Source organism: Lycorma delicatula, chromosome 8 (assembly GCF_047948215.1).
Source record: "Lycorma delicatula isolate Av1 chromosome 8, ASM4794821v1, whole genome shotgun sequence".
Taxonomy (NCBI): Eukaryota; Metazoa; Arthropoda; class Insecta; order Hemiptera; family Fulgoridae; genus Lycorma; species Lycorma delicatula.
The window spans coordinates 95,323,780-95,344,650 of record NC_134462.1 but is presented as its reverse complement, the minus strand read 5'-3'; the positions used below and the strand labels follow the sequence as shown (position 1 = coordinate 95,344,650).

The following is a 20,871-nucleotide window of genomic DNA, read 5'->3' as shown; positions in this document are numbered from 1 at the left end:
AGTTTTGACAATTTCAAAATTCTTTCTAATCTCTTAACACTTAAATTAGATAAAACAGTAATCAATACCATTGATTTCTCTATTGATAAAAACTTTTATTTATCTTGTTAGATTAATTTTTAACATTATACTCAGCAGTATTCAGAATGGGCTTTATAAAGTTAGTTATAAAATTTCATGAGGAGGATATTTTTTGTCTTTCTAAAGATTTCCTTCTGATGATGATTCCACTGTTCTTGTTCGCTACTTCATATTTTTTTTTTAATTTGCCATACAACTTACCAGCATTTCCCTTTTTCTCCATACTTTTTGAATCTTGCTACAAGACTAAAGAATTAGTTTTTACCATAGTATTTATTACATGCTGTGCTTTAGATATTCATTTTAAAAATGTAAGATGTAAGAAAAGATTTTCATAAAAAGTAATTATGTTTCTTTGTTATAATCTTGTTTTATTATTTTTTTTGGTTTTATTAAAGATGAGGCACATGGAGAAAAAGCAAAAGAATCTATCAGAAATAAATGTGACCAATATCTTGCACGTGCAGAAAAATTAAAAGAGTATTTGGATAAGGGTAAAAAGAAAAAACCAGTTAAAGACGGCGAAACAAATTCACGGTTAGTAACATACATTCTTATCTAAAAATTGCTCTAATTCATGAGTTTGTGTGTTGTATGTTTGAAAAATCAATTTTCAAAGTTATTATTTAAATACTTTATTCAGATCAAAACATAACTATATATTATGTATATTACATGAAGAATGGTAGTATGCTAATCCATAGACAATATAGAACATATTAGCATCTGCCTGGAATAATAAAGAGAAACCATGAAAAATTTTGGTCAGAGCAGCAATACAAGTAAAACGTTAAACAGAAAAGAGAAGTGGTGTAGTTTATTTATTTTATTATCTTTTTTTAATGAATTACTGGCTAATCTCTCAGTTACAACTGTTAAGAGATAAATTTTATAACATGTGAATGATTATAAGCGTACTGGGACATGAACCAAGGACCTTTTGATTAAAAGGCAGAGATGCTACCTCTCTGCCATAAATCAGTGGCCAAGCAAGTGATAGTCATACTAATACATAAAAGTATTAATCATATGAATTGATACTAATGCAACTTTGTGAAGAGAATAGATTAAATAAAATCAAAATTTCTTTATAAAAATACTCATTAAAGAAGATCCAGATTTTCCTAATTAGAATTGTTTAAAATCTCATCAGCAAAGTAATGTTTCTGGAAAAAAGTATTTATTTAATATTAAATGAATTAAACAGGTTTAAAAATCATTTACCAGTACCATTCATAAATCTGATGCTTATTTTTTTTATTCTGTAAACTTGTTCTTTTTCAGCTTTTCTGAAGTAGCATCAAAATGCAATATTGTGTTTTAGGTGGGAGTTTATATGATGTAAACATTTATAATGATTTTATCACTTAATTTTAATACTTCTTTATAGTTAAAATCTCCTCATTTTCAATTATTTAAGCAGTTTGTTGAAGTTATAATTTAATGCTGGAAAAGAATGGAAATTGAATAATAATCTAGTTGTTAAAAAAAAAAAATTAACTGAAAGGTAATGTGTTTATCCTTTGGCTACTTTTCCAAAGTAGTATTGCTTCTTAATGTTAAATCAGCTTTTTCAACCTACATGCAGATAAAACTACTAGTAAAATATTCCAAGCATTATTATTTTTGCATTTTAAAATATTTATTTTTGGTGGCATTTTAATGGTTTTGTTTTATATATATGTATATGTGTGTGTATACAGAAATAACGATGAGAAAAAAAGTGATAGTGATAGCGATTCAGATAAACCGGAAAAAAAGAAGTTACAGTCTAGATTGGAAGAAGCAATTGTTGTAGAAAAACCATGTATCCAGTGGTCAGATGTTGCTGGTTTAGAAGGAGCTAAAGAGGCATTGAAAGAAGCTGTTATTCTTCCAATAAGGTTTCCTCATCTTTTCACTGGCAAAAGAATTCCATGGAAAGGAATACTTCTTTTTGGGGTGAATATATGTATTTTTTTTAGGCAGTGAATTATTTAAAGTGTACAAATTAAATCAAAATCCTACTATTCTTTACAATAATTAATTACTAATGGAAAAATTATCTTGATCATAAAATAAGATTTTGTTATAGTTTAATTTTCAAAATCTATCAAAACTTTTTATTCCGTCTTTCAGTCACCTCACTAAAGTAATGAATTTGTAACAAATAAAATTCCCTAGCAAATCCGTGTTTAGCAGTAAGTTGTACTTTTTTTTTCAACATACTCATACTCTTCACATAACTTTGTTTAGCGTCCCATGGTATCTTCTGATTAGTTATTTTCTTTGTCAAAATTTTTGGTAATCATCTTTTAAGCAATTTCAGTATCCTAAGTATGTAATTAAAATATAACCTGAAGACAATTTATAGCAGTAAAATATTAAGTTCAAGATATACAGGTGAACATAAATTATTCATTGCATTGTAGGGGTTAATAAAAAATGAACAAAGGAATGTAGCGTGCGTTGATGTTTTTCAAACATTAGTGGTACTGGAATTACTAATGACCTTAAATGAACATTCCAGTGTGATGCAGTGACTTAGGAATTGTCAGTTGAGGTGTGGCTGTCATGGTAGGAGAAAGAAATATGCATACTATGGTTTCATGAAAGCCGATGTTTATTGTTTTTTTTTTTTGGAATACAGCAGTGATGCTCTAATAAACATTGGTATCAACAGTTTAAGAGTACATGAAGTGCAGCACACAAAAAAGTGCTAGCAGACCTTCTGTCTCCAAGGAAGTTGTGGATTAAGTAAGAGAAGTTCGGGTAATTTGACTTTTTATATGAGTTTAGAATTGGAAATACTACATTTGACAATCGTAAAGGTTTTACACCAGTATCCAAAACTTCATGCGTACATAATTCAGTCTGTGCTTGCAATTGACAATGATGATAAACGATGCCATTACAATTTTATGTTTTGATTGCATATAAAGTGATCAAATCATTTTTCCTTGGCAAGCCAACAGTTAGCACTAGTTATCTAGACATGATGCGGTTGTATGCAGTACCATAAAATTAACGTTGAACTATGGTTACTTCCAACAAGATAGCGCACCACTACACTGGGGTTTACATGTTAGGGGCTACCTACATGAACAGTTTCCATAATGTTGAATTGGCCATGATGAACCAATTCCCTGGCCATCTCTATCTCTTGATATTATGCCACTCAATCTCTTATTTTGAGGGTTTGTCTAAGACTGTGTATGCAACGAAGGTAGTCAATGTCGGTAAACTAAAAAGAAGAATCAAAGTGCAATTAATGGAATAACTTCAGATAGTCATTCTAATGTATGGTATGAAATTGAATATTGTCTAGATATTGTACGCTCCACAAGAAGTGCTCATATGGAACTTGTTTGAAGTCAATAAGTTTTGTAAACGAAACTGTTTAAAATGCCCTGTTCAGCTATAAAACATGCATGTCAGTACATTGCTTTGTTATTGTTTCATTAATATCTAAAATGTGCTTAATACTTTATGCCCTAATTACTATCCACTTATGCCTTCATTTACTTTATTATTAACGATAAGATTATTCCACCATCCATTTAACCCAAATTATGGTTCTGATATCTGCTCCATAATTGAAAGTTGTAGTGTAAAAGTATCTTCCAAATAATTTGATCTATAGTTCAGGTGATATCTGTAGATTGAATTTTTTCTATATGATTGCTTATGTTTGCTTTAATGGCTCCAGAATATCAGAAATGATTATTTCATTATGCACTAGTTTAAAAAAAAAAGGGGGTGTTTAAATTTTTATTAAACAAAATGTGAAAAAATTGCAAAAATATCCATTTTTTACCTCCTTGTACAAAGTAAAGGAATTATTGAGATGGCAAAAAATTTCAGATTTCAATGAAAATATTCATTCATTTTGACCATCCTTGAATCCATTTTGACTAGTTTCAGCATGATGTATGTACATACATACGTATGTATCTCGCATAACTCAAAAATGATTAGCTATAGGATGTTGAAATTTTGGATTTAGGACTGTTGTAACATCTAGTTGTGCACCTCCCTTTTTGATTGCAATCTACTGATCAAAAAGTGTCCAAAAAAGCCCAAAATCCAAAAAAAAACTGGTTTGTGGACTTTTACTTAACTGCAAAAATAAGCCCTCATTAAGAGCTTTTCAATGATATATCATAAGTTGTACTTATTTTCATTAGTCCCAGAGGTATAGCCAAATGAAATTTTAATTAATGAAATATTTGGATCTTAGAAGAGGAGGCACATTGGTTCAAATCGAACTTAATATCCTTTTTTTACCTTTTTTTTTTTTTTAATTTAAATACATCGCTTTATTAATAATTATTAACCTCTTGATTCTAAAAAAAAAAGTACAATAAATAATAATTCAATAATAACAATATAAAAAAAAGGTATCAGAAGTTATTAATCAAATAATGTTTTATGTACTTTTCATTTAAAAAAAATCCCTCTTGGCACACCAGAAGGCAGAGGTAGATTTCACCGGTGCTAAGGAGGGGATAAAAAAAAAATCCACCTTAAAGTTAAGAAAGACTTCAAATTTACCCAATGTGATATGATGGTTGCATGTGAAAAAAATATTTACATGTTTAGCATATGACAAGTCCCATCTTCTTACAATTCCAGCAACATTTTGGTCATCCCTTGCTGTAAGGGTTAGCTATATCAAAAATTGTTTCAGACAAAAGTTTTAGGTAATGTTCAGAGGACTAACAACCACTTTAAACCGATTCGATATTGTGCCTATAAGGGAGGTATAATTTTTTTGTCTTTGAAACCCAATTTTTTCCACCCCGTGGGCCAATGGTTGGTGATATTAAAAAAATTTACTTAGGCCCTTATCCAAAGAATAGTAGGAACTTTAAACAAATTTGATATTTTATTTAATAAGAAAGTTCTAGCAATATTTTTTTTTAAAACCCCATTTCAACCCCTATGTTCAATTTTGCCCATTGATGAACTCTACTGAGATTTTGGGTCATTATATGTTATGTATCAATTTGAAAGTTATTGGCACAAAATTATGGAAGATATCATGTCCACAAGAAAGTAAAATATATAAATGTATATATTTACAAAAAAATGAAGAAAAAAACAAGATTTTTTTTGGAAATTTTTTCAGATTTTGCCTCAAAGAACTTTTTGATATAATAGAGCAACATGTCAAATTTCAACTGAATCAGTCTTGACAGTTTTTGCATAATAATTTTTCAATCCAGATTTAAAAAAGAATGATTTTTTCCAAATTGTGAAGAACCTTAATTAAAGTCTAGATACTTGAAAATTTAATCACATATTTAAAAGCACCCAAACTTTCAAATGCATTTTGAAACATTTTAATCAATTAATTAGGAGAGACTGGGGAATTTTTCAAACATACTTAAAATTTTTTTGTTTTTAAACAAATTGACTATCTTCACAAATTTTTATCAAAATTAATTTAAAAAACAGCTTAAAAGTTAAAAGAAAGAAATTTTTTAAAAAGTAAAAAAAGTTTCGATTAGTTACTTATCTCTGTAGATATAACTGATCAAAGTTGACCGCCATTGTGCAACTTTTAGAATAAATTATTATCCATTAATTAATAGACCAATATTTAGCTATAATTCGCATCTGCCAGTATGATTTTTGAACTTTTTAGTTTACAGGACATCGATTTAAAAAAAAAATTTGTTTATAAAAATTGCAAGTATGTGTGAAAAATTCCGTAGGCTCTCTTAACTAACCGATTTACATTTTTCATTATGCATTTGAAAGTTTGACTGCTCTTTTATATGTGATTAAATTTTCAAGTGTCTGGTTACTTTATTCAGGCTGTACACATTTTGGAAAAATCACATTATTTTTTTTAAATAAAAAATTACAAAATTATTGTGCAAAAAGTGTCAGACTGATTTTGTTAAATTTTGGCGTATTGCTTTATCATGCCAAAAAGTTCTGTAAGGCAAAATCTCAAGGTCCTGTGTATAAGTGCTCAAAAAAATTCCCAAAAAATATTTTTTGGATAGTTATTGCTATTTTTACTTCAATAATAACATATTTTTGATCTGCAACCAACGATATAGTTGTAAAATTTATAACAAAACTTTTTTCTCTCTCGATCTTTCCTCTAAAATGAGCAGTTATCAAGTTATCTAGGGAAACAGGAGGAAAAAAGGAATATTTTTTTACATTTTGTTTAATAAAAATTTAAGCACAGATTTTTCAATGGGAGCATAATGAAATAATCATTTCTGATGATATTCTGGAGGCATTAAAGCAAAAATTACTAATATAGAAAAAGTCCAAATATGCCCATTTTAAAACAGATAATACCACCTGGATTACTATTAACAACTTCTATGTCATGTTACTTCAAAACATTATTCATAAAATGTCAAGCTTCCTTCCCAACCATTAAATTAGGTTATATCAAATCCCCATTTACTTCAGTAACTAAATCCTTCATCATTTTTTCTAATAACTTCAATTTTGAAGTGACCAAAATATTTGCAATATAGTGCTCCTTTAGAAGAATGAATTTAAGTGAAGATATTTCTGGTTTTTTTTAATATATATATATATATATATATATATATATATATATATATAAAGTAATTGTAACCTCAGCTGTGGGTTTTTCTTTGAGATACCTAATTCCATAAATGTTGAGTAATAAATATTTTGTGCTGATTATTTCAATTATGTAAATTTCCTGTATAACCTATTTCTATGTGAATCTTCATTATACATTAGTTTTTTCTTTATAAGTACTAGTTGTAAGGTATAATTTTTGAGTTAGTAATGTTATGAAAAGAATAAATAAATTGCGGTACTTACATATTAACGGCACTGCAGCTACAGCTTTATTTAAAAACAAATTAGTCAATCGGATTTCGGTGGAAAATGAACAATCTCTTTATTGATTTTAATAAATGATTATTTATATTTATTTATTTTATAAATATAATTTAACCAAACTAACCTACGCTCGCTAACCTTAACTAATTAACACCGTAATTTTTTGAGTTATTTAATAAGTTCAGTAATTATTGCAATTTTTTATTTAAATAATCAAAACACTCCTGTTAATAAGTCAAGGTTAGCGAGCGTAGGTTAAGTTTGGTTAAATTATATTTATAAAATATAATAAATATAAATAACCATTTATTAGAATTAATTAAGAGACTGTTTTGAATCTATGTTAAACTCTATCGGCCCATTTTCCACAGAAATCCAATTGACTACTTTGTTTTTAAATAAAGCTGTAGCTGCGGTGGCGTTAATATGTAAGTACCTAAATTGCAATAAAAGTGGACTTTCCTTCCAATTTTATGCATTTGGAGTAAAGTTTACCAACTTTTTAATACTCTCAATATAATGTGATTTGTCCAACTGTGGAAAATAAATAGTTGTCTCAGCTTTAACCTCATCATTTGAAGTAAATCTTTATCCACTGAGTCATTCTTCAGGTTTAGGAAGAGGAAGTATTCAAATCAGAGGAATAGGAATTAATCACTGGGAGGCAAATCTGGTACATGTGGAAGCACTTCATAATAGGTCATGAAGTTTGTAGTAACAACCCAAGACATGTGTGCAGGCACGTTATCATAGTGAAAGAGCACTTTATTTTTGGCCGGATGTGGATATATAGCTTGAATGTCACCCTTCAATCGGTCCAGTAGGAAACATAATACTCCTGTCTGAGGTCCTGTCTTGTTCGTGGTAGTCTATGAGCATCACACCTCGACAATCCCAAAAAACCGTAGTCATGATATTTTTTTGCAGATGGAACTGTTTTTGCTTTCTTTGGCATATTTTCATCTGCCCCTACCTATTGTGTGTACTATTCTTTGGTCTTTGGCATATATGGTGAATCCATGTTTCATCTGTTGCAATAAAAATGTAGAAGAAACTCAGCAGAAATGTGTTAAATCTAAAAACCGTCAAGAAATGTTGAGTCAAATGCATTTTTGACTGTTAATATAGTCTGTGCTCATCAAATGGAAAGCTTTTTCAAACCCAAAACATTATGTAAAATGTAGTGGACACAGACTATTAAGATGTTTTCAGTGTCAGCAAGCTCGCACACCTTCATTTGCAGTCATTTAGTACAGTGTGGTGGATGTTTGTGACAGTTTCATTGATCTAGTGGTTTTGGGGGTTCTGAGATTTATCATCTTGAATGCATGTATGACCATATATAAATTCAGCAGCCCCTTTTTTTAACATCAAAAACAAAAGAAAATCTTACTTGTATATCATATCATAGTTTAACCTCTTAAAACAGAGTATTTATAGTATCTTTTTACTTACAGTTTTATCCATTTTTCAGAAAATCTCAAAATTTGTTTGCTTATCTCAAATGCCACACACTACCAACTGAGCACATACATCTGAAACTTTGCTGCACCCCATCTAAAGAGCATTCTTGATAAATACCATAGTCATTTGGTCATATTTTCCCCATTTTTGTGTTAGACTGAGAACTTGTACTATCACCCTCTTGTACAACAGAACTTGGTCTATCTTCATTGAAGTTTATGTATGAAACATTTAATAAAACAAAATTTTATTTTTGACAATGCTGATATTCTGGTAGAAGTTATCTCATTCAAATTTTTTTATGTTTTTGAAATTCATTGTTATACTATTAGATTAAATTTTACGGAGCTTAAATGAAGTATTTTGTAATAAATTACAATTTATTATCAGTTTCACTAATTTATAATCAGGATTGGCTAATTTGCTTACTAAAGACTGTTTTGATCAACTATCTATTTTAAAAATAAATGGCATTTTATTAAAACATAGGTTCTAATTGGTTTTTTATTATTCAATTTTAATTGTTTCCATTTTAATTTATTTTTATTTTTTTAATCTAATTTTTGTTAAAATAAGAATTAAAAATAAAAGTTTTTTTTTTGAAATGTCAAAACTGGATTCACTTTAAATGTGAAAGTATCAAATTCTTTATCTAAGCATTGTAATTTAATTGTTTGTTTTTCCTATCAACCTGAGCTAAGTAAGGTCTTTTTGTCTGCTAAATTTAAACTGTAATTCTACTTTTAGATTAGAAGTAATGTAGTTGGATGAAGATAAGATTGAATATCTCATTCAATTATTATTATTATCTCAATAAGCAAGATAGCATATGGATTTAAATTAACTAAGAGGCGAGAACTTTATTTTGACAGTTCAAACTTTAAATAAGAAAGTAAAAATTATAATTCAGAAAGGAACTTAGTGAGATAAAAACACTTGTCATGTTAGTGGAAGTAAAATTGAGGCTGAAAAAAGTGATCAAATTAATTTATTAAATATATTTAACGTGAGGTGTTGTTCAAAAATGTTATAACAGCATGCCAACCAGTAAAAAATGTATATTCCAACAAGTGGTGTTTACACAGAACAAGGTGAAATTTCCACCTTTAAAAATATCATTTGATGTATCACAGTACTATTGTTAATTTTTGAGCTACAATAGTTAAGAGTAAACTTGTGAACTAACCTGTTGTCAGATTTTTAACAAAGTGAAAATGACAAATTTTAAAGAAAAATTTGTTAATTTTTGCATCAAACTCTATAAAACTTTCATGAAGATATTTAAATTGCTTCAGCAAGCATTTTGGGAAGACTGCATGAGCAGATCACAGTGATACAAATGGTTCACTCATTTTAAAGAGGGCAGAATATTGACAAAGATTTCAGATCTTACCTTATCAACCTTCCATGTCATAAAATTGATGCAGTTTGCACAATGTTTAGTGAAGATTGTTGCTCAACTGTCCAATTTTTTGATTGCTACACAATTTTAATGGAAAAACTTAACGTTCATTACATTTCTGCAAATCTCATGCTGTGTTTCCCGACTGATGATCAGAAAGAGAATCTTGTTAAAATCAGTCATAATCTTCTTCAGCTTGTCAAAGAAAACTTTTTGAAAAACATAATAACAGGAGATGAGATTTTGATTAATGGTTATGATGTGAAAGCCAAATTGGAAATCATCACAGTTGGTTATGAAACAATCTCCCTAATCCAAAAGCCACATGAGTCAGTCAATTATATATAGGTGGTGATAGTTTTTATTTTTTGATTGGAAAGGCTTAGTCCATTATTAAATCATTCCATGTGATCAGACTTTAAAGGAATTTTGCATGGAAGTTTTATGGCATTTTGAGGGATGTTGTATGCAGAAAGAGGCTTGAACTGTGGTAGTTGTTTTTAGCATCATAACAATGCATCAATTCTTATTCACTATTAACACAAGACAAATGTTATGCCTCATCCACTGTCATCTCAGTTTAGTCCAAGCAGACTTTTTCTTGTTTCCCAAATTAAATGTAATCGTGAAAGTATTAGTTTTCAAATCATAAACAAGATTGAGAAAAATATAACAGTTCTGCACTATCCTTGAAAATCTATTCCAGAAAATGTTCCAGATGTGGAAGAAATGTTGGGAGCAGTGTATTGCCAACAACAAGGACTAGTTTGAAGAGGGCAAGCGTATATAAATCTTCTGTTGAAGTTATGTTGGTACCGATGAAGGCAGAAATGCTTTTTTGTAGCTCTCTCAATTTTCACTGTTTTTGTTTGTTTTTTTTGGGGGTTTTTGTAGCTATTTTTGTATTTTGTGCATGTAACAGTGCTTGTTGTTCTTGTATACATTGAGTGGATCTTGTTTGAGTTTTTCTGTTTCTTTTTAGGGTTTTAGATGTCCCACAAGCCATGTGGCATGATTTTCTGTCATCCTTATTTCCCTATTTAACCTATTTTTTATTTATTCTTACTATTCTTTTTCTTTTATTTTGATTCTGTTTAACACTGTTCATTAGATTCTTTCTTTCCTGTATGGCTAATTTTTAATGTACAACTACCATGATGCAGACATAGTTGTTTTTATTGACTTGTGACCAGCACAAAGGATACCTATGTGTAGAAGGTCTTCATCAGGATCCTCTGGGTCAGCCTGTTGTCAGGGGGTTGGGTGAAGCGAGGTCAGGTCCTGTGGACACTTGCTGCCAGATCCTGATGCAATGAAGGTCAAACTGCATTAGGCCTTTGTGTTCTTTATAGACTCCAAGGGGAGAGAGGAATTTGCCATCAGGGAGGGAGCAGCTCTTCAAAATCATGGAGATGTCGGGTATGGCCAAGCTTGGTGTTGGAGTCCCATCCAACAAGATTGGACTTTGTTTACATCACCTCAAAATACCTGGCAAGACAATCAGACAAAAAGTTTGCGGTTTTTGTTAGGCTGGGCACAGATAGACTCAACAAATCCAGAGTGCCTGCTATGCAAGATGCCATAAGACTGATTATCAAGTCTAGCGGGAAGTCCTTTGCTGTCCTCCTGAGTTGAAGGAGGTGAAAAGCATCCTTTCCATAAGGAAAGGCAGGAATGACAAAATGCAGATCGGTGTCAAAAGCGCATGCAACACTGCCAAGTTGCTCCATCAGATCATAAAGAAATAGTTTATTAGCAACCTTTTTTTTCCGAGCTGATATGGCTTTCAGAGGGAAGCCATCAATAACAACTCCTTTGTCCATGTGAAGGACTTAGATGCCAAGACTATGTCCTGAGATATGTAAGAGGGCATCTCACGTGCCGTTGGTGACAGAACCTCAGTGTTAGTTACATCCCTCAGGCTGGCTTTTCACAATATCCAGGAGGTGACAATGATACTGCTCATAAGCTACACAATATGGACAGGATCCAAATTAGGTGGGTCAGTCAGCTGCCTTGTTGCTACCAAGGTGTGGAGGAAGAATCGAAGTTCTTTAGATGCTGGGATTCGGGCCACCTTGCCTTGTAAGTGCAAGGGCCCTGACTGCTGAAAAGGTCTGAGTACAAAGAAGCACAATGATTCACAGCCTGGAAAGCTATGGGCCACAGGACTGACAGTAATGAGTGCCATAAAAATAGAAAATGGAAGTCCTCCAGATTAATTCAGACAGGAGCCGGAGAGTCTACGACTTGTCTCAGAGTTCACAAGATGGGAAAAAGCTGACTTCATACTGTGCAGTGTGCCAAGTATAGCATTGGCCACTGAGAGGTAGTGGGTCTGCTATGCCGACAGCAGCACCACTAAGTAGAGAAAGGTAGACAGCAAAATAGTAGGAGGTGATTTCAGTACTAGAAATTCCCTGTGGGGCAGAATGGTGAATGACCGCCATGGTCACATTCTCTATTAGGTGGTGATGGCAGGGGTGGAATTTACCTGCCTGAACCTTGGCAATACCTACTTTCAATCATGATGAGGCCGCCTCCTGCATTGCTCTTAACATTCTTGAGACCCAGGGAACAAAATGTAACCTTGAGAGGGAATTTCTGAAGAACAAGATGCAGTCCTCCAGAAATCATTCAGAAGTTGTATAAAGCTTATCAAGTTATGTAATGTTTATATAAACTAACAAAGTGTTTATTTTATAGGCTCAGTGTTTTTTTTAACATGCTACATATTTTATCATTATGGTTTACTTTTCAAAAACATTTATGTTCAAAGATACTTTCTATAAACATCTATAATCTTTATTGTTTGTAAACATCACCTGTTAACAAATAATATCATGTGACTTAATGTAAGCTAAAAAATTACAATCATTCTACTTACTTTTAAGACCTGTTACATTGTAACTAACATGTAAACACATTAAATCTAAAACCATTAAACCTAAAAGTAGCAACTTATTTGTTAATCCATGACAAACTATTTATTATTTTCTTCATTAGCCCTTCCAGCAAATCCATCGCTCCTCCATTTTGCCGTAATTTCTAAAAAGCCCACCACAAATACAACAGTCAGCTTTTCAAAATTTAAGAAATTATTTTCTTTTTTTTTATTTACAACCAAGTTCATTATTTAACACCAAACTTTCCTCAATTGATAAATTAATCATGTCTTATAATTCTCAGATACTATTCTAAGTTGTCAAGATACTCAATTTATTTCCTTAAAGCCACCTCCTAATTGCCCACTGAAATGTTCTTCTGATCAGGTTGGGCCTGCCATCCTCCTGTACTTTTCATACATTCCGATCTCCGTGCCCTTTCTGGTGTTGAAAATGTTCGTGTTGTGAATTTCTTTCTTGTGAGTGTGAAGTGAGTGTTTTTGTTTTTTTTGTTTAATTTATCTTGTCAGTCCAATTTCCTTCAGATTCTCTCTTATTTCTCTGATCCATCTGCATCCTGTCTTTGTGTTTTTCGAGTCGAGATTTACTGTACCAACTGTTTCAGAAGTCTCGAATCATGCATCTTCATGATTGTCTAAAGAATCCTAGTCTCTTCTAATGCATGGTACCAATGATGGGTTCTAACTCTTTGTTGGGCGCAATCCACCACTGCCTGCCTTTTTGGTACTTTCTGTTGATGCAGGTTCTTCCAATTCTTCTTTTGATTTTCTGGAGTCTGTCGGTGTTTGTTTTTTCAGCTGTTTCTGTTGTATATGTGGCTTCCAGTTTTATAACTGGGTTGTAGTGTCTTATTTTGCATATATGGATAGACGTATTGTAGGATATATTACTGTAAATTACCAGGTTAATCCTTGTGCTTCAGCTAGTTTGTTTTTGTCTGCTACGTGGTGGGTCTGTGTGTTTAGATGACTGGCCATCCTATTCAGTATGTCTTGTTGCAATGATATTTGGGTGTACTCCTTGATAAGAATTTCAAATTCAAGGAGCATTTCAGAATACCATTTAGAAGATGTGTGAGGCATTTTTTTGGCATTCATAGGGTGTCCACAGAAATTGGAGTCTTAAATTTTAAAACAATGAAAATTTTATATAAAAGTGTATTTGAGGCGGTTAGCCTTTACAACAGTACCTGTTTAGTCAAACAGAGTGAGGTATAAAAGCTACAGTGATATTCTGTTGAGAACTCAGCATCTCCTGTTACATACTGTGACAGGGAGCTAAAGGACTATTTTATGTGAGGCAGTTCTTGTGGATATTAAACCAATTGACAACCTTGCATGGAATGTCATTTACGTTATATTGCAAAGAAGTCAGGTGAACTGACTGCACAGTGTATTCAGGGAAATAGAGGATGGAGATTTTGGTATTTGGCAGGACAGGTGGAATGAGACGGCAGATGGGGGCGGTATGTGCACGGCCTCTTTCCAGACATAAAGGCGTTGGGAGTCGCCTTGTGGATCTCCCCGAACCAGCAAGTGACTGAGTTCCTTTTGGTGTATGATGCATTTAGGGACAGGCTGGCTCAATTTGGCTTGACTGCCAGAGTCAATGTCCTCAATGCTTAGTATCGGATGATTCATATCATGTGCTGTACGTCTGCTCAAAATTTGAGTTTAGGCATGCAGAAGTGGTCAGGGAGCTTGAGGGTATTGGTTTGAATTTGGATCTGCAGGATAATTGTAAAGTTAGAGATGAGTGACACATTGTTGAAAGATTTTTAAGGTTTTTGGCACTCAAAGGATTGCAGAGGGTGTTTAGACTAGAATAGTAGCCTGGGGTGGCTACCCAAACAGGCAACCTGTTTGGTTGCTTTTCTGCCAGAATAGGCGCATTCGACAATTGGGCTTGGTTGTTTTTTTTTTGTGTGTTCGTGGGTTGATTGGTAATTTTGGATGCTTTGGTATGGTAGATCAAAATTGCGATATTGCAAACAATTTTTGAGGGTGTAAAATTAATATTTTGTTATAGATCAATTTGTAAATTTTTATTGGTTTACAGTTTATTGATTTGGTTTTGGTGAGTTTGAAAATATCTTTAGTTATAGTTTAACACTGACGTAAATGTCTTCCAAGCCATTTGCATCAGTGCAATCCTGATAGAGGTACTGATGACTGAAATATGTAATCAGGTATTGAGGGTCTAGAAAATCACCTCTGGTAAAGCCCATCAGGACTAGAAATGGAGGGAGTGGTGTGGCAATTGGGATCGTCACATGGCAGGTGTCTTTCCCCGTGGTATCAGGATGTGTTTTAACTTCTTTGTTTATTCTTGTTTGGGTTGAAGTTTTTTTGTTTAGGTTGTTTGTTATCATTTCTCTGAGGTATGTAAATTAGGTTACTATTTTGATTTTATTACTGTTGTTTATATTCACTTCTTTTAATTGTGTTGGTTTTTGGGATATAACAATTTCAGTCTTCTAATATCTGTTTTTTAGCTTCGTTGATATAATTTGGTGGTAGCAATACTAAGTCATTGGCTGAACCAAAGCAGTTTGTTTTGATTTTTTGGTCTATATTTTTGGGGGGCATTTAATAAGCCATTCCCTCATCATTTGCAGAGTGCAGTTGAATAGTAGCGGTGAGATTACATCGCCTCATCTCAGTTCTGTTTTGATCTCAAATGATTCCAGGAGCTCACCTCTGACTTTCACTTATGACTTAGTGTTTGTGAGGGTCAGTTTTTTTAACTTTATTAATTTGGGATGTAGTCCGAGGTACTCTTAGAAATTTTAATAGGGGTTGGATTCTCTGTGGATGCAATTGCATGCTATCTTGAAGTCTACAAACGTTATCACCATGTCTCTTTCTCTATTGTAATCCATTATTAGCTTGAGACTCATGATTTGGTCTTCACAGCTACTCCAGTATATGAAATTTACCTATTATTCTCCTATTTTTTTCTCAAGTTGGAAACCAATCCTGTTGAGAATAATTCTTAAAAGAATTTTATATGTTGTGTGTAAGAGTGAGATTCCCCTGTAGTTGTTAGGGTCTTTCTTTTCCTGTTAGCCTTCGGAACGACCATAAGGTATTACTTCAGAGGATGAATGAGGATGATATTTATGAATGTAAATGGTAGTCTTGTACAGTCTCGGAACGACCATAAGGTATTACTTCAGAGGATGAATGAGGATGATATTTATGAATGTAAATGGTAGTCTTGTACAGTCTCGGATTGACCATTCCTGATATCCACGATCTAGTATTCAAATCTGTATAAAAGTAAACTGCCTTTACTAGGATTTGAACAGTTGTTAGGGTCTGTTTTGTCTGCTTTTTTGTGTAGCGGGTGGATGAGGGCTGTTGTCCGATGTTCTGGTAGTTCTTCTTTGATCCAGATATTGACAAGCTGTTGATCAAGGGCAATTTTTGCTGATCTTCCTGCATGTTTTCTCTACAAAGGTCTGATTTTCTGCCACTTAGTAATTCTTCATCTCACCCAGTACTTGGTAGATTTCTTTTATTGCGGGAAGGTTAATATTTTCTGGTGGTGTTATTATTGGTGCCTGGTGTCGAAGTTTAGTTCTTTCCATTCTTCACAATTTAGGAGTCTGTTGACATATTTAGCTAGGATTTCTGCGTTGTCTTTATTATTATGGGCCAGATTATGGTTTTCATCCTTCATTAGTTGGGTTGGAATTTGTATTTTTTGAAGGTTTTGTGGCAGTTACTTGACTGCATTTTGTTGAATTTTTCTATCTATTTGACTTGTTATATCAATATACATCCTTCAAGCCATTATAAAATCAAACTGAAATTATTCTTTACACCTTCAGTATTACCTCAATGAATCAACTTTTGGAAGATTTCGAATCATGGCTCAACAAACTGATGGTTCTATAAACACCACAAATTTTCAACAATGTTCTCCTTGGTAATGCAATAAACAATTTATCCACTGTTTGAGATTGTGACCACTATTATAATTCTATTTTCCAGATCCTGTCTGTTAATGTTATTCTGATCGGTTTAGCATCATGATGCTTCACATACATTATTTAATCTTTAAATCAAACTTCTGAACCTCAATGTCTTTCATAATCTTGATTCAGTTTTTTAATTTGAAATTTTTACACTCTTATGAAGAAATAACTGTTCAGAAAATAACCAAACTTTATATTTTTTTAATCTTTATTATTTATTAATTTTAAAAATGATTGGCCCTTGTCCCCTTCAAAGTACTCCCCTCCTCTATTTCCCAGCGGTGTTTCTACTTCACAAAGCAGTACTGGATAGCTTCATTTGAAATTGCCTTTAAGGTCTATGACAAATTTACTTTAATATCATCAATAGTCTCAAAACGGCATTCTTTCATCACTGATTTTAATTTTGGAAATAAAAAATCGCAAGGTGCCATGTCTGACGAGTAGAGAGGCTGAGAGAGAACAGTCATCTGATTTTTGGCACAAAACTGACAAATTGACAGAGCTGAATGTGCGTGCGCATTGTTGTGCCGATGGAACCATGAATTGTCTTACCACAACTCTGGTCTCTTTTTGCGGATTCTTTCACGTAACCATTGTAAAACACCTTGACGGTACGCACAGTTCACTGTTTCACCTTGAGGCAAGAATTCAAAATGCACAATTCCATTAAAATCGAAAAAACAGAGAGCATCACTTTGACATTGGATCGAGACAGATGTACCTTCTTGGGGTGTGGAGATCCTTTGCCAGTCCATTGTGATGATTGGACTTTTGTCACAGTGTCATAGCTGTTAACCCAGCTTTCATTTTCTATTGTGATCCTTTGCATGAATGTTTCATTGTCATTTGCTTGTTCAAGAAGTTATCGACAAACGTCCACTATATGTTCTTTCTCTGTTTGATCATCAAACAAGGAACAAACTTTGCTGCAACATGATGCATTTTCAATTTTACAGTCAAAATGTCATGGCCTGATCTAGTTGAGATTCCAACCTCTTCTGCATGTTCTCTGACAGTCAATTGACGATTTGTACACACTAAATTGTTGATTTTCTGTACGTGGATGTTGTCAATTGAAGTAGAAGGGCTTCCTGGTCAAGGGTCATTTTCAATTGACTGACAACCACTTTTAAATCATGAAAACCACATTACATTGTGTACGACCCAGTGCATCATCTCTATAAGCTTGTTTCAAAAGTTGAATCGTTTCTGTGAAAGTTTCTCCCAGTTTCATGCAAAATTTTATGTTTTATTGTTCCTCTCAAAAATCACATTAAAGAAATTACTATGAACACTTAATTACATTGCACTCAAATAACAATAACACAAAAACTAAACAAGAAATCAGCAATCCAAGAACATATGGTTACAGAGGAGGTTATGCGGGACACAATGCTGCCAACTGCATGTCGCTATTGAAGTGCCAAACTATCTGCATGCACAGCCAGGATGGCTGACTGATGGATGAGCCGGAAAGAGGAAGTCTTTCTTCCAAAAAACAACATGTTGACTGTCTGTCAGCACAGTATCAATTCAAATCATATAAGTAGTGACTCACCACAATTAACGTATTATTATGTCTTCATATTTAGATTAATATTTATCTAATGATTTGCTGATGTGATGACTAATGTCAACACACAATAGTAACAATGACCAATTATTGTAGTTTAGTGACTAATGTTATAATTAAATTTTAAACAACCCTTCCCCAAATATCCCTTTATAAAACTACAGACTGCATAAATTAACAGTCTTCAACCAAGCATTGAAAAGTTTTGTTTCATAAGATTTTTATATAGTAATCTTCCTGTAGTAAATGAAATAAAGTGTTGTGTTAGTGTTTTTATGTTTACAAACAATTTTAATGTAGTAATTTAGTATTTAAAAAGTTTGTGTTTGCACAAAAATTTAAAAGTGGACAATGGCGTTCAATCGAAATTGAAAGGATGCATCATTCATAGTCAAGGCAGAGAAATTATTTCTAATGTTTACATTACAATTTATGGAGGAAGAAGCATATAACAAGGCAGTAACAATTCCTTTATTAAAAGCTTGAGGAAGAACTGCAACATGTGGTGACATCAATTAATAGTGAACTTAAAAAAATAACAGGTAGTGATGACAACGAAACAAAACATTTTTCAACGCCAGGCAAATGACCAACTTCTAAAAGTCATATCACAAGACTGGACGACTTCGTTAAATGTATAGTAAGACAAGCAGCGTATAATTTTTACTTGCAAAAACATTGCCTTCATACAGTGAAAATTCTATTACAAGAGCTATGAGAGACTATTAACTTTCAAAGACAGAAAAGCAGTTTGAAATATATTCTACAGAATCTTGGCTTCAAATGGAGAAGGACTGAAAATAACAGAAAACTATTAATTGAAATGCCAGACGTTTTAATTATATAATAATTGTACATTATTAGCAGTCACCTTAAAAATAAATTGTGGTCTGACATCCAATCTCTAAAGGGTACAGATTAACAATTATTCATGCTGGCAGTGAAAAAGGTTTCATCCCAAATGCTTTGACCATGTGAAAGTGACAAATCAAACTGGGTTCTATCACAATAATGTAAACAGTGATATGTTAATGAAATTGATAAAAGAAAAATTGCTGCCAAATTTGGAACCAAGGAGTATTTTAGTAATAGACAACACTCCTTACCTTAATGTTGAAATCGATAAAGACCCAAACTCAAAGACCAGAAAACAAGATATGAAAGATTGGCTCATGAAACACAACATTCCTTTCACCAATGCAATGCGAGTGCCTGAGCTGCACAAACTGGTAAACATCTACAAGATTTTTCATATCTTATTTAATAATTTCACATTTTATTGGATAAATTGGGATTAAAATAATATGTGTAGTGTATGCTATAAATAAAGTACTGTATTTTAAGATCATATTTTGATTTTAATATTATAAATTCAAACTAAATACATTAATTAACGAACACATAGTAATTATTTTTAAATTGCATATTAATGAAATGTATTATTAAATTGTTTAATTTTGATGAATGTTAGTTTAGCAGTTCACATTAGCTGTACTGCCAGAGTCAGCCGATAGAAATGAGCAGGATGTTTTCAGTTAGGCTAGTAACGACGCGACCATGTCCATAGATAGTTTGACTCAACAGTAACTACCTCCACTGGCACATAATTAAAAATTTTCGGTTATTTTCTGAACAGACCTGATACACAATGATTTTAATTTATTTTTTTTAATTAGAGAATTTAGATTTTCACATTTACTCTTCACTAAATGAAAACTATATATCAGTTGAGTAGGTGTGTTTGTGTAAGGATTACTTCTTACATTACAATAGTATATTGAGCTCTTGTTCTAAGTAATGTGAGTGACATATTGGCTGTATTATAGAATATATATATTCCCTGTTTAGATTTATTTTATTCAAAACAAAATTGTTTTGTTTATTTTATTTTATTCAAGGTTGTAGAATAAATAGTTTGATTTATTATTAATATGTACATTAAAAACTATTTCAGACAATCATATAACCATTTCAGATAATCATTCATCCAGACTATCTGGATGAACCAAGTTATTTTATACTTTTCTAGGTTGCTTTAGTTACTTTTCATTTATGAATAATATAATTTATGAAGTATTTTGTATGTATGTATTTTTTTTATATTTAATGACACATTCAGTTTTATTTAGGTCCTTGTGGTGCCATTCCTAATGCTGGAACCATATCTCATTAAAAAATAAACTAATAATGTACTTCTTCCAGTGTCTTCCTTACGATTATAATATTTCCTTGCTCATCATGTAAGAACCCAACTTTCCATTCTTTTATAATTCCTAAATCCTTCTTGATTTTTGTGTTTGTAAATGAGTCATATTTAGCTTCAATCGTGCGATTTTAATATGTTTATCAATCAGTTCTTTAGTCTTTATTCATCAGATTCTTTGGCTTAATTTTTTTCAAGATTTCAATGACTATTTAAACAGCTGCAGTAATTTGATTGTACTGAGGTAGCTTAATAATTAGTCTTTATTATATGGATTTTAGATGTAATGTGAAAGTTTTATTTTACTATGAATGATTGTTGTAATTCAGACTACCTTGTATTATTCTATAGTAATAAGATTAAATATAATAATTTTTTTTATTATTAAATACAGTAATCATCTTATAATTTATATTTAATAAAAAATTT

General features: G+C 32.0%; 1 protein-coding gene across 1 annotated transcript in view; it reads left to right on the top strand.

The window, feature by feature from the left end:
• The window catches only part of Vps4 (vacuolar protein sorting 4), a 49,634-nt gene that overhangs the window by 15,559 nt on the left and 13,204 nt on the right, over positions 1-20,871 (top strand). The window contains exons 4-5 of the mRNA XM_075373355.1: positions 480-618; positions 1,785-2,022. Coding sequence (XP_075229470.1) covers positions 480-618; positions 1,785-2,022 — 377 coding nt within the window. The remainder of the gene's footprint in view (positions 1-479; positions 619-1,784; positions 2,023-20,871) is intronic.